This window comes from Dasypus novemcinctus, chromosome 25, assembly GCF_030445035.2.
Source record: "Dasypus novemcinctus isolate mDasNov1 chromosome 25, mDasNov1.1.hap2, whole genome shotgun sequence".
Taxonomy (NCBI): Eukaryota; Metazoa; Chordata; class Mammalia; order Cingulata; family Dasypodidae; genus Dasypus; species Dasypus novemcinctus.
The window spans coordinates 61947468-61960206 of record NC_080697.1 but is presented as its reverse complement, the minus strand read 5'-3'; the positions used below and the strand labels follow the sequence as shown (position 1 = coordinate 61960206).

The window sequence follows — 12739 nt, the reverse complement described above, 5'->3', positions numbered from 1 at the left end:
AAGCACGACATACCCAATTGTTCCATATGTACAATATGTTTTTTCCTTTTTATCCTATTAAAACACTGCTTAAGGTTTTATCCAACAATAAAATAGTTAAATTTTAATAGATTAAAACCTATAAGTTCACCAAATGCAATGAATGTGCCATGATGATGAAAGAGATTGTTGATGAGGGAGGAGTGGGGTGAGGGGGGTGGGGGGCATATGGGGGCCTCACATTTTTGAATGTAACATTAAAAAAAAAAATGGAGGAAAAAAGCCAAAACAAAACAATCTATAAGTGGGGAGCAGATGTAGCTCAGTGGCTGAGCACCTGCTTCCCATTTACAAGGTCCCGTGTTCAATCCCTGGTACCTCCTAAAAAAATAAAATAGGTGTCACTCTTTAAAAAAACAAAACCTGTAACTTATACTAAAATGGACACAAATGATAACAAGCTCACATTCCAGCTTTTGGTGACTCTTCTCCCCTCCCTCCCTCTCTGAGTTCAGTGAAACCTGGCCCTCCTCCTAAACGAGGCCTGGGATGGACGAGGGAAAACACAACCCCGACGAGGTAAGACCGCGCTGGCCACTGAAACGAGAAGGCCCTGGCCCGGCAGTCTTCCCAGGGGCCTGCTTGCGGGGCTCCGTCCTAGGGCGCGTCCTTTTCTACACAAACCCCGAAGCAAGCCCGCTGGAGCTCCTCGAGACGTGCAGGGGCAGCCAGGCGAGGCCGGGAGCGGGAGGCTCACCTCGGGCAGGATTTCGATCTTCTCGCACCGGCGCCGGAAGGGCAGTGCCAGGACCTCGGCCCGCCGGTAGGCCGTGGCGGGCGGCCGGCACTCGATCATCAGGTCTGTCCGGTGGGACTGGGCCGGGGGCGGCTGCGTGTACTGCTCAGGACACACCACGTGCAGCGGCTGCGGGAGAACGCGGGGCGTTAGGGAGAAGGGGAAGCGAGGCGGCCTGCTCAGGTAAGGCCTGCACCTGCCGGGCGCCTCACCTTAATTCTAGCTCTTCAGGTGCTCAGGCTTACAACTCTAGGCCACTGTGAGCTCTCGAACTCTCAAACCCAACTAACTGTTAAGAAAGATGGGAAGTGGATGTGGCTCAAGTGACAGGGCCCCCGCCTACCATGTGGGAGGACCCGGGCTCAATCCCCGGGGCCTCCTGTGAAAAAGAAGAGAAGGCGTGCTACGCGGCGAGCCAGTGCCCACGCAGTGAGCCCAGCACCCGCCTGGAGAGCCAGTGCCCGCGCAGTGAGCCCAACGCCCGCGCAGTGAGCCCAGCGCCCGCCTGGCGAGCCAGTGCCCGTGCAGTGAGCCCAGCGCCCGCCTGGCGAGCCAGTGCCCGCGTGCTGAGCCAGTGCTTGCACAAGTGAGTCACGCAGCAGATGACACAACAGAAGAGAGACAAGGGGAGAGCGAAGGTGAAGCACAGCAGAGACCAGGAACTGAGGTGGAGCAATTGACAGGGAACCTCTCTCCACATCAGAGGTGCCCAGGATCGTATCCCTCTGAATCCTAGAGGAGAGAGATGAGAAGAGAAGACAAAAAGAGAAATAGATACAGAAGATCGCACAGTAAAGGACACAGACAGCAAAAACAGCAGGGCGGGGGGAGAAAGAAGGAAAGATGAGCACAGTGTGGGGAAAGAATATTTCAGGGAAAACCCCTGAACTGCCAGCCATGCTGAGGAGTGAAGGGAGGGAATTACTGTCTCAGCTGCAATTGTTTTAATTTTTTCACTATATTTAAGTCATTTTCATGTCCATGTATCTTCTCCCAAAGGCAGGGAAATAACAGAAAGCTAGTGTTAGGCATGATGAATTTGAGATGCTTTTATACTTCTATGAGGAGATAACATGTAGCTGAATATACAAATACAGTGTTTGGAAATGAGATGAGAGCTGGAGCTATGATTTTGTTAATGTTAAAAATGAAATTTAAGTTGAAATGAAAGTCTAGCTATTTAAAGCCATAGACTGGAGGACATCTGCTCGGCAGTGCTGCAGAAGAGCCCTTATCCTGGGCAATTCCCACTTCAGGTGGTTAGAGGAAAAGAACAGACAGCAAGGGGGAGAAAAACAGCCACTGGTGAGACAGGAGTGTCTGGTATCACAGAAGAAAGTGGAGCACTCTTGGGCAGGCTTTGATCCTGCCAGAAGTTCCTGAGAGCCAAACAGGACGAGGACGATAAGACTCCACCACTGGACTTGGCAATTGGAGGGTCTTGGTGACCTCTGGGGCAGTGGCTTCCATGGATCAGTAGGAGCCAAACCTCAGTGATGACTTGCCTGATACTCTAGAACTCTGGGGCTGCTTCCTTGTTCTCCCATCTTGCTGTGTTTGTTTTTTTTTTAAGATTTATGTTTTATTTATTTCTCTCACCCCACCCCATTGTCTGCTCTCTGTGTCCATTCACTGTGTGTTCTTCTGTGTCCACTTGTACTCTTGTCAGCAGCACTGGGAATCTGTGTCTCTTTGTGGCGTCATCTTGTGGCACCATTCCTGGGCAGGCTGCACTTGCTTTCGTGCTGGGCGTCTCTCCTTATGGGGCGCACTCCTTGCATGTGGGGCTCCCCTAGGCGGGGGACACCCCTGCGTGGCACGGCACCCCTTTCGCCCATCAGCACTGTGTATGGGCCAGCTCCACATAGGTGAAGGAGGCCCGGGGTTTGAACTCTGGACCTCCCATGTGGTAGACGGACCCTCTATCAGTTAAGCCAAATCCGCTTTTCATCTTGCTATGTTTTAATCATCAGTTACTTCCTTTATCCCCTTGTCTGTGACCTTTGGGAGGACAAGGGCCCACGTGTTACTTTTCTATTTCCCTTTCGCAGTAAACCAGCTGGACACAGCAGGTGTGTGAGCTCTGCATCCTAACTCTCTTCTTGCAACCTAAATACACGTTATCAGCTCCTGGCTGACTGGCAAGAAGAGGGGTTTGGAGTTCGGGGGCTGTGGCTTCTCCTGGGGCCTGCATGCCAGCGGGTGGGGGCAGGCGCCACGCGCAGGTCGCACACTCAATCACTGGCACGGAATGAATCAGAGATGCAACTTCTGAGCAAATGTGCCTTGTTAACCCAAGAGGAAAAAATTCAGTAAACCACCTGACTGAAAGCTAATCCTGGCCACCCACAGGACCATCGCCTGGTCACTGGTTTTACTTAAAGAGCTTTGGACCACGTCTCAAGAGCCTTAAGAAGGCAGCTTTCCAGCAGACAGCATCTGCTCTTTAAGGGTTAATCGTTCCCTCTTCCTGGCCTAATGAGTATGTTTATGACCGCCCAGAAGCCCCCAGACCCCACAACTGCAGCCTCAGGTCTTTTCCTAGTTCTCCTCTCTTAAAGTAGGGACCAGGCTGCCCCCCCCGTGTCAAGTATCAGCACATTAAACAGTGGTCTAGACAGCACACGCTGGCTCGGGCTTGGGGTCTGTGGCCCCTCTGGACTCTCTCCCAGCATGCTGATGTGCACAAGTGGGCACCAAAGCACCTGTGCACCGGAACTCAGGGAACTGCCCGCGTCACGCCTGAGAGCCCGGGCTCCTCTCTTGGCCAAGCTGGGGAGGGGTCACCATCGTCCTTCACCCCTGCTTCCTGAGGTCTGCAGCTCTCTCTCTTGGTTTTTGCTACCCTTTGACTTTTGTGTAGACCCTCCTATCCTGAACTCAAAGATTCTGTGAAGAGAGGCATAAGGAATTCGGACCTGGGCCAAAAAGTGGAGATAGTTCTGTCTAGCCAAATCGCTGAGTCTCCTGAAGACCCTGTGGTGATGGAATCGGAGGCTTCCCCAGAGCAGACGTCAGGCTCACTGCTTCCAGGCTGTCCTGCTTGCCAATTCCAAGCCCTCCACTGCTGAAAAGCCTCGTAGACTGCAGGATGCAACCCGTTGCCGTCAGCTTTCAATCCCCGCTTTTCCTCTCGATCCTCCTTCTGTGCACAAATTCCTCCTTTTATCTCACTTTATCCCAACAGCTTCCTCCTTTTCTCTACGGCAGAAGGCGCAAAGTGAAACAGCAAGCAGCCGCAGCCTGCCGTGACGGCTCACCAAAGGCAAAGCGCGCTGCACCACTGCGCGAGCTGCCGGGGCCAGTGCACTTTAGGTGCCGTCTCTTAGCCCAGTGAGCAGGGGTCTAGAATTTTTGGGGGTGGGGAGTGAGTTTGTTTTCAGCTGGACACAGATGGGCCTCCTCAAAAGAAACAGCCTGTTTATGCTTTCTTTTCCTTCCAGTTTTATTTCATACGGACACTTCTTTCGGGGTGTAATGATCATTACTTTTCAGTTTTCAGGGTAATGAGTACACGCTCCAGCATTCTGCAGATGTTTGAGAGGTGAGAAAGACAAGCTAGATTCCCCCTCCACCTGATACCAGATATTCAAGCACTGAGAGATAACGTGTGAAGACACCAGCACCATGTATTTCTTTACCTGCACTTCTTTAAGCAGCTTGGACACTTGGATGAAGTTCAGTCGTGTATCAATGGGGCAGTATATGCACTTCATGGCCAGAGGCTGGTAGGGAGCCAGTGCTTCCAGGTAGGAGAAGTCAGGTTCTAAGAAAAGCACAAACATTTTTAAAACAGCAACAGAGGAACTGTCAAGTGAGCGGTAGGGGGCAGAGAGGTCACAGCCAAACAGCCGGCTCGCGCGGCTGGGAAGACAGTCACGTACAGGGGACGAGCAAACACGGCAGCGCACTGAGGGCAACGGGGCAGACCTGTGGCTGCCCAAGAAGAGAAGCCACCACACGCGAGAGCATGACAATGGAGTTGGAGGTGTCAATGCCAAGTTTTGAACATAGAGAGAGAGAGAGAGAAAATGAGTGAGATGAATGAGGGAATAAAAAAGGAAATGGGGAAAAGGGAATGCTTTTCTTTACAATAGAATGCCCACTAATAAATATCCTGCAGCTTGACTTCATCTGCTTTTGGCCATACAGGTGGTCTGAGAACGCGCTGAGCCAGGCCGTGGGGCTCTCCTGTGGACAGGAAGGCTTCACGGAGCACCAGCAGAGACAAGTCTCTGCGCACGGCAGACTTAGGGCAACCGCCTCCTCTGGCTCCATCTTGCCTCCAGGGGAGTATCCCTACGACGTCCTGACAGCATTTCTCCGTTTAAACCCATGTCCCACTTCCTTGAACCCACCCCAAATCCCCCTAACGCACGCCAGTCCTCTGAGACGCCCCCGGTTTCCCGAGGTGTGTGTCCTTTCTCGCTGCAGGGAGCCGGTGGACTCAGCTCTGTCCACCAGTGCATCACGTGGTCTCTGGCTGGAGGCATGGACGCAGCCATGGACTAGGAGGAAGGCGGGAAGGTGCTCAGTGTCTCCGGCCCTGACTCCTCCACCGAGCTCGTCCTGAAGTAGAGAGCCAGGAGGGAGGCCCGAGCGGCCGGGCCCTGGCTAAGTGCCGCACGCGGCTCACCACCAAGTTCACGGACAGCTCCAGGAAGCTTCACAACGAGTAAAGGGAGGCTCAAAGAGTGAGATAACTAGCCTTAGATTACGCAGCTAGTGAGGGGGCCAGATTCTAACCCAAGTTTTTTACTTCATAGCCTATAATATTTCCAAAACCCAAAGCTGATGAAGACTGGAAATTGATAAAATGGTATAGCAATTATCTAAGTAAAACCCCTACTCTGACATTATTAAAGGAGTTGTTTCTCCCCGAATGGGTTACCTCCGGAAGAAAGATACAGCTCAGCAAATAATTCCTAAAAGGAAAACAAGACTGGTTACTGGAATTACTGCAGCTTTTCAAACAATTTACAAAATCCTTTCAAAAAGCAGTTGTTCAGTAGAATTCTGTCTTAGGGGAAAAAAATCTTTAAAAAACATGTATAAAAGCTTTATTTGGTAGTTATTTATGTGCAGATTTTGATTACTCTTACTCGTTTCCTTATGGCTGCTTACCTTAATGTATTTGCTGATGGCTCCAGTGGAAAAGAGAGGGTTTTTTTTTTTTAATTTACCTGTGAAAATGACAGTGTTGAGGCTGGATTTGCCCCAGAGCTCCATGAAGTGCACGACGTCGCCGAGCCGGAGGGAGGGGTGGCCAGTGAACACCACGCAGGGCTGCCTGAAGTCGCTGCTGAAGGCCCCGTGGATGCTGGGGTAGTGCTTCAGCTTGCTGGTCTGGATGAGCTGGAAGAGAATGGTGCATGCAAAAACACGCGACGCTGCTCGCCTGGCCACACTGAGGGCAGACCAGGGCACGGCAGCGTAGGCAGAACGAATTAGAAACAAATGAACCGTTAAAAAATTTTTTTAAAAAAACCAACAATGTGACTTTCTGAACAGATGGGAAAGTCTAGTCCTTCTGGAAAAATGAACATACTTAATGGAAACTTTTATTCAAGCCATTACTGGTGGATTTAGTCTAACTCTTCGTCATAGCTTTTTAAAATAGAAATTAATTTATTTCCACCCCACTCCAGTGTTTTGTGCTCGCTGTCTGCTCTCCGTTCATCTTTTTAGGAGCCACTGGGAACCCACGGGACCTCCCATGAGGGAGGGAGGTGCCAAATCACTTGAGCCACCTCCGCTCCCTGTTTGATGTGTCTCTCGTTGTGCTCCTTCAGTGTCTTTTCACTGCATCATCTCGCTGTGTCACCTTGTTGCATCAGCTTGCCGCGCCAGCCCCCGCATCAGCTCACTGTCTTGCTCGTTGGCACCAGGAACCAAACCCGGGACCTCCCGTGTGGCAGGTGGGCGCCCGGCTGCTCGAGCCACCTCCGCTTCCCTGCCTTACAGTTCTTGACATTCAGTGCCCTGGCCCAGGAGTACTCGACAATAGTTACTGTTTCCAGTACAATGAACTTCATGATACCTTACGAATCACCGAGTTTTGGTAACAATAAATACACAACTCACACAAGAGAAGTTGTTTACCAGTACAGGAACTCCTCTTGAGAAGTTACAGCTTTGCTGAGTTACTGCTGCAGCTTAATGGCAAAGACCAAACCGGCTTCCGGCAATCTGGGAGATTCCTCACGACACCAAAGAGCCACTCACAGCCTACACACAGGTGCTGCGTTCTGAACCAAAGAAGCGCCCTCCAGCGCAGAACCCGGCAACATTCTTTCAACCTCAGACCCGCGCCAGTGAGACGCCGCGCACCGCCACACAGACGGCGCCTCACGGCCCCGCCGGGGCCCTGCTCCCCCACCTCCTCACTAAGCATCAGGTTGGACGGCAGTCGCCCCAACGCACAGACCCCGAGACGCAGCCCGGGCACAGGAGCACTGCCCTGAGCTGCTGTGTATGACACAGGAACGGTCTAGACTTCGTGCCCCTTTAGTGCTTCATGACGCACTCGAGCAGAGCCCTGGAGCGCCTCCCGTTCCAGAAGTCACCCCACGGGTAAGAACGCGGTCAGAACGGGACAGTCGCCAAATCAAGCCCAACGGCTTCCCCCTGGAGACTTGCCCTTCAGTCCAGAGGGGCTGGCGGTATAAGCAAGAAAGCAGCCTCCCGGGGACACACCAGGCCTCACGTGCTGGACGCAGACGGAGACTGAAGGGGCAGCGACATGCAATGCCCACTGTCCTTCCAGATCACACACAAGTAAAACTGACATTCTTTTTAGTTCCAATCTGGCCCAAACCACCACTTGCTTCAGTTAAGTGGGCGAGCAACTGTCCAAAGGACTCAGTGTGCTGTGTCCATGGAGCTAAAGGTGACGAAGGGGTGTCTAAATACAGCACGACCGCCTACTTACAGCTCCTGCAGCTTTACTAATTGATGTGGGGAAATTAAGACAAATTTATCATTTTTGCCAACGAGATCTCCTTTCCAGCTGACTTACTATATTTAACCACACAGAATTACCTTAGCACTGATTTAAGGCCCCAAACATATAGGAAATGATGCTGTAGGGTAAGAATTCTGAACTGGACTTTTTTATCAGTACCGAAAGCAAAGCCCTGTTTTCTCTTGTGCGCTGAAAACAATTCAAGGGTCACTCCATCAGGTCCCTAGAGAGTGTGTGCGTGTCAGGAACTCTGTTTCAAAACCACGGTCTTTTCACACTCCTCCTGGGACAAAGGTCACCTGTGGCATACGTGTGTGTAAGAACGTGCTAACACTCTTATAAATAAGCTTTAAATAAAGGCTACTTGTAGTATGGGAGATGAAAACAGACTACCAGGAGTGCTGTGGACATTTCTGTGCATGTCTTCTGGTGACGTATCTAAGACCTCTGCTGGAAATATACTTTAGGAACAGAACTGCCAAGGCACAGAGTACGCACATGCTCGGCTTTCGCAAGCAACACCTGACAGCTGTCTAACGTGGTCGTACCAATTTAAACATCTTCTTTTAAATAAAGAAAAATTGGGAGTAACTCTATTGTGTAATAGTAGGAGAATGTTTAAGTACATAAAACTCTGTTCGTATGATAAGCTACAGAATATTAGCATCAAAAGTAGTAATAATGTGAAATACACAGAGAAATGTTCATATGCCACCATTTAGTAAAAAGCAGGCGAAACAAAACAGTTATACAGCTATCTAAAAATACCTACTTCTGTGAGGGAGGAGGATTTTTTCAACTCTAAACTGAAATGTTACTTTAAGTACTAAATATTAATCATAAAATATATTTACATGTATTATTGACACAACTGGAAAGAACACTTTGATAATAAATAAATCTGTTAACCAAAAAAGCTAGTAGTAGAAAAAGGGATGAAATCCCTGATCCAGTTAACTGAACAGAGATAGGCTATGGAGTATATAAACATACTGGTATCATAAAGTGTTTCCAAGAAGAAATAGTCATAAATCCCCAAGACTATGACCAAGAACTAACTTCTGCGTTAGAGAACTCGCTGCCGTCGTGCGTGGGGGACGGACGTGTCAGTTTATCTAGGGGTGTTTTTCTGAATGAACGGCGACCCCATCCACATCACCTTGCCTACGTCTCTGCCTCTTCTGACCCGAGTCCCCGTTTTCTTACCTCTGCGTGAGGAAAAGGAGGTTCAGGGAGATACACCTTCGACTGCTTGTTGTGACAAAGCCTGTTTTAGAAAGGAAGCGCAGGGAGGGCGTCAGGCAGGGCACACGGTGGTACCTGTCGCCACCCAGTGGCAGCATAAACAACACCAACGATTTAAAAAGGCTCTGCCGGTCAGTCTCATTGTGAATAAAAGCCAGCTTCAACCGAGTTGTAAAACATAAGAATCTTGTGAGCCGTTTCTGTAACCTTTAAAAAATTCCTAAATACATCTTTTCTTAAAATATAATCTTGTTATTTTGAAATAATTTTAAATACACAGAAACGTTTCACAGATAGTGCAGAACTTGCCATATACCCAGTTTTCCCAAACGTTAGCATATTACAGGACTATGGTTCCTTTGTCAAAACTAGGAAATTAATATTATGTACATCATGAACTAACTCCAGACTATATTCAGAATAGACCAGCTTTTTCACTAATGTCCTTTTTCTGTTCCTGGATCCAATCCAGGATATCACATTGCATTTAGACACCTTTTTCAGAGACACAACTTACTGATTTACACCACGCACTATTTCATTAATAGGCAGTATTAGTGACTTCAATTGGAGAGCAACTAAGTATCTCACTCTAGAGACACTGTGAATGTTTTAGGTAGCCTATATATTTTTTCTTAGATACGACATTTAAAATATTGTGATGTCCAGATAAAACAAATGTGGCAAAAAATTAACTGAGAGATAAATCAATGTATGGGTGTTGTGAAGGTTTGACATTTTAAAAATGTTGGAAAAATATGGTGATGTATATTTGTAAGAACCTACTTCTAAGAATTCTACCAAAATAGTATGAAAGCATTTCAACACTTCCAAATGGATACAATTTTTGGGGGTGGGCATTCAGATTTTGCATTAATGTCATTAGAACAATGCATCACCCAACTTTTCCTTTCCTTATTCTTCATTAACTTGATTTAAAGAATATCACCTGGGAAAGCAGATGTGGCTCAACTGATAGAGCATCTGCCTACCATGTGGGAGGTCCAGGGTTCGAACCCAGGGCCTCCTGACCGGTGCGGAGCTGGCCCACATGCAGTGCTGATGCGCGCAAGGAGTGCCCTGCCACGCAGGGGTGTCCCCTGCATAGGGAAGCCCCACGCGCAAGGAGTGCGCCCCATAAGGAGAGCCGCCCCATGTGAAAAAAGTGCAGCCTGCCCAGGAATGGCGCCACATACACGGAGAGCTGACACAACAAGATGACGCAACAAAAAGAGACAGAGATTCCCAGTGCCGTTGAGAATGCAAGCGGACACAGAAGAACACACAGTGAATGGACACAAGAGAGCAGACAACTGGGGTGGGGAGGGAGAGGGGGAGAGAAATAAATAAAATCTTTAAAAATAAAAAATAAAAAAAATAAAGAACATCACCTGAAATCCTTTTTGGGAAAAGTAACTGTCCATAAGGAAGTGCTAAATCCCCGAGTCGCTGGACAGACACCAGCACTGCCTTATTTCAAACACGGGAGAGACAAGCACAAGAGCTCCCTTTACAGGTTCCTGAGACCGTGGCGAAGGCTGGGGACGCAGCACAGACGCCAGCGAGACGAGCTGGCGTGAAGCCCACCTACAGGGCGGCTGTGCCCAGCTCTGGGGTCCTCGTGCAGGCACAGCAGACCTGCGAGGGCCCACACTTCTGGAGAGAGGGGCTGAAGGAGCGGACTGGTTGGCTTTCTTTGTGGGTAGCTGCTGAAGTTCTAAAAGGAAATCTGTTTTTATTGGGATATCAGGAAAAATGAATAATGCATAATGCTTCCAGACTCAGATACAACCAGGAGTCTGCAGACCCCTGCACCCGGCCAGCCGGCCCTCAGGAGGCAGCTGCTGCAGACCCCCCAGGGCCATTCTCCCCCTTTCCTGCTCCCTTGCAAGATCAAAACAAATCCGACCAACCAACCAATCGACCAAATGACCAATGAGCAAGCGCGAGCTTGCCTGGGAGGTGGAGAGCCGCGAGCCGGGCCTCGGCAGGTGCCCAGGCAGGGTCACGCGGAGGCAGGACCCCAGCGGCCGGCGCCAGGCAGCGGCAGACCCGGGGCCTGGTCCTGGAGCCGCCGGGCTGTGGGGCTGGATCCGAGGCAGCAGCGGGGGAAGCAAAGCGTCCTGAGCAGGCTGTGGCAGCCCCGGCCTGGGGCGGGACTGGCTGAGGTGAGCACTGCCTACTTCAGCAACCGCGTTCTGAATTTAGGGCGCAGGAGTGCACACGATGAAACGGAAGCCACCTGCCTGCCAGGCTCGCAGGGCTCTCCCTGGTTCTGAACGCCAGCGGTGCGGCGCACGAGTAAGCCGAAGCAGGGCAGGTCCGGGCCTGCGGGCTTCTCGGCGCGCGTTCTCACAGTGCAGTCAGGACGGACGGACGAGGCCAGGGGCTTGAAGCCTTTGCCTCAGGAGGGACCAGAGGAGATAAGCGATAACACGGAGGGAAACACACCAACTGGCAACAGAGTGTGGGGAACAGAAACGAACAACTCCTCTGCGCTTCCCCTAAGCCCTTTCAATGCGAAAAACTTTGAAAACCGGCAACATTCCTTCTGGACAGCGGTTCTCACCCCCCGCTGTGCTCAGCAACTACCTAGTAAGGTTTCGAAATCCCAGTACGCTGCTAGCCTCAGACCAGTAAGACCAGGCTTTCTGTGGGTGGGGCCCCCCAGGTCCAGGGGCAGCTGAAGCTGAAGGCGTCCCCGGGGGCGTCCCACGTTGTGGCCGCCCTGGGCGGAGCTCACACAGGAGAAATGCATCCTAAACCCGTGCAGCAGGCGTTGCTGTCTCACCACCTCCTACTCTTCCTCCTCGGCCGGTGGTCCCTCCTCCCCTCCTCTCCTCTATGTTCTGCTCCTACCGCCCCTTAACTGCGGGCGCGCCCTCCACCGCGGACTCCCAGCTGCACCCCTCTTGCGCGCCAGCCCTGGCTTCTCAGGTTCTTCAAAGCGCTTCCCCCCGCCCCCCTCCACGCCCGCGCACCCTGAGCTCCACCCCTGCAGGAACGAGCTGCAGTCACCTGAGCTGCGGCACCGTCTGGAGCTGAGCCCCGGTGTCCTCTACCCCCCACCCAGCGCCCACCGCTCCAGGGCAGCCCGCCCCCAGCGTCCTCCAGGACACCCACCCCAGCTCCTCACGCCCGGGAGAGCCTTCCAGGAAGCCTGCCTGGAACTCCCAAAGGAGGCCAGTCTCCTGCGGCTGTGTGTGTGTACACACAACAGAGGACAGGGCAGCAGGCCAGGGTGGGCTGTGTGTACACACGACGGAGCAGGGCAGCAAATCAGGGTGGGCTGTGTGTACATACGACAGAGGACAGGGCAGCAGGCCAGCGTGGGCTGTGTGTACACACGACAGAGCAGGGCAGCAGGCCAGCGTGGGCTGTGTGTACACACAACGGAGCAGGGCAGCAGGCCAGCGTGGGCTGTGTGTACACACGACAGAGCAGGGCAGCAGGCCAGTGTGTGCTGTGTGTACACACGACGGAGCAGGGCAGCAGGCCAGCGTGTGCTGTGTGTACACACGACGGAGCAGGGCAGCAGGCCAGCGTGGGCTGTGTGTACACACAACAGAGGACAGGGCAGCAGGCCAGCGTGGGCTGTGTGTACACACGACGGAGCAGGGCAGCAGGCCAGCGTGGGCTGTGTGTACACACGACGGAGCAGGGCAGCAGGCCAGCGTGGGCTGTGTGTACACACGACGGAGAAGGGCAGCAGGCCAACGTGGGCTGTGTGTACACACGACGGAGAAGGGCAGCAA

The 12739-nt window shown here is 51.6% G+C and overlaps 1 protein-coding gene across 1 annotated transcript in view; it reads right to left on the bottom strand.

Moving 5' to 3' along the window:
* Positions 1–12739, bottom strand: part of INTS9 (integrator complex subunit 9) — a 118582-nt gene that overhangs the window by 15217 nt on the left and 90626 nt on the right. The window contains exons 11-14 of the mRNA XM_004476091.4: positions 8946–9006; positions 5959–6130; positions 4417–4541; positions 737–904 (exon numbers count right to left, since the gene is read on the bottom strand). Coding sequence (XP_004476148.1) covers positions 737–904; positions 4417–4541; positions 5959–6130; positions 8946–9006 — 526 coding nt within the window. The remainder of the gene's footprint in view (positions 1–736; positions 905–4416; positions 4542–5958; positions 6131–8945; positions 9007–12739) is intronic.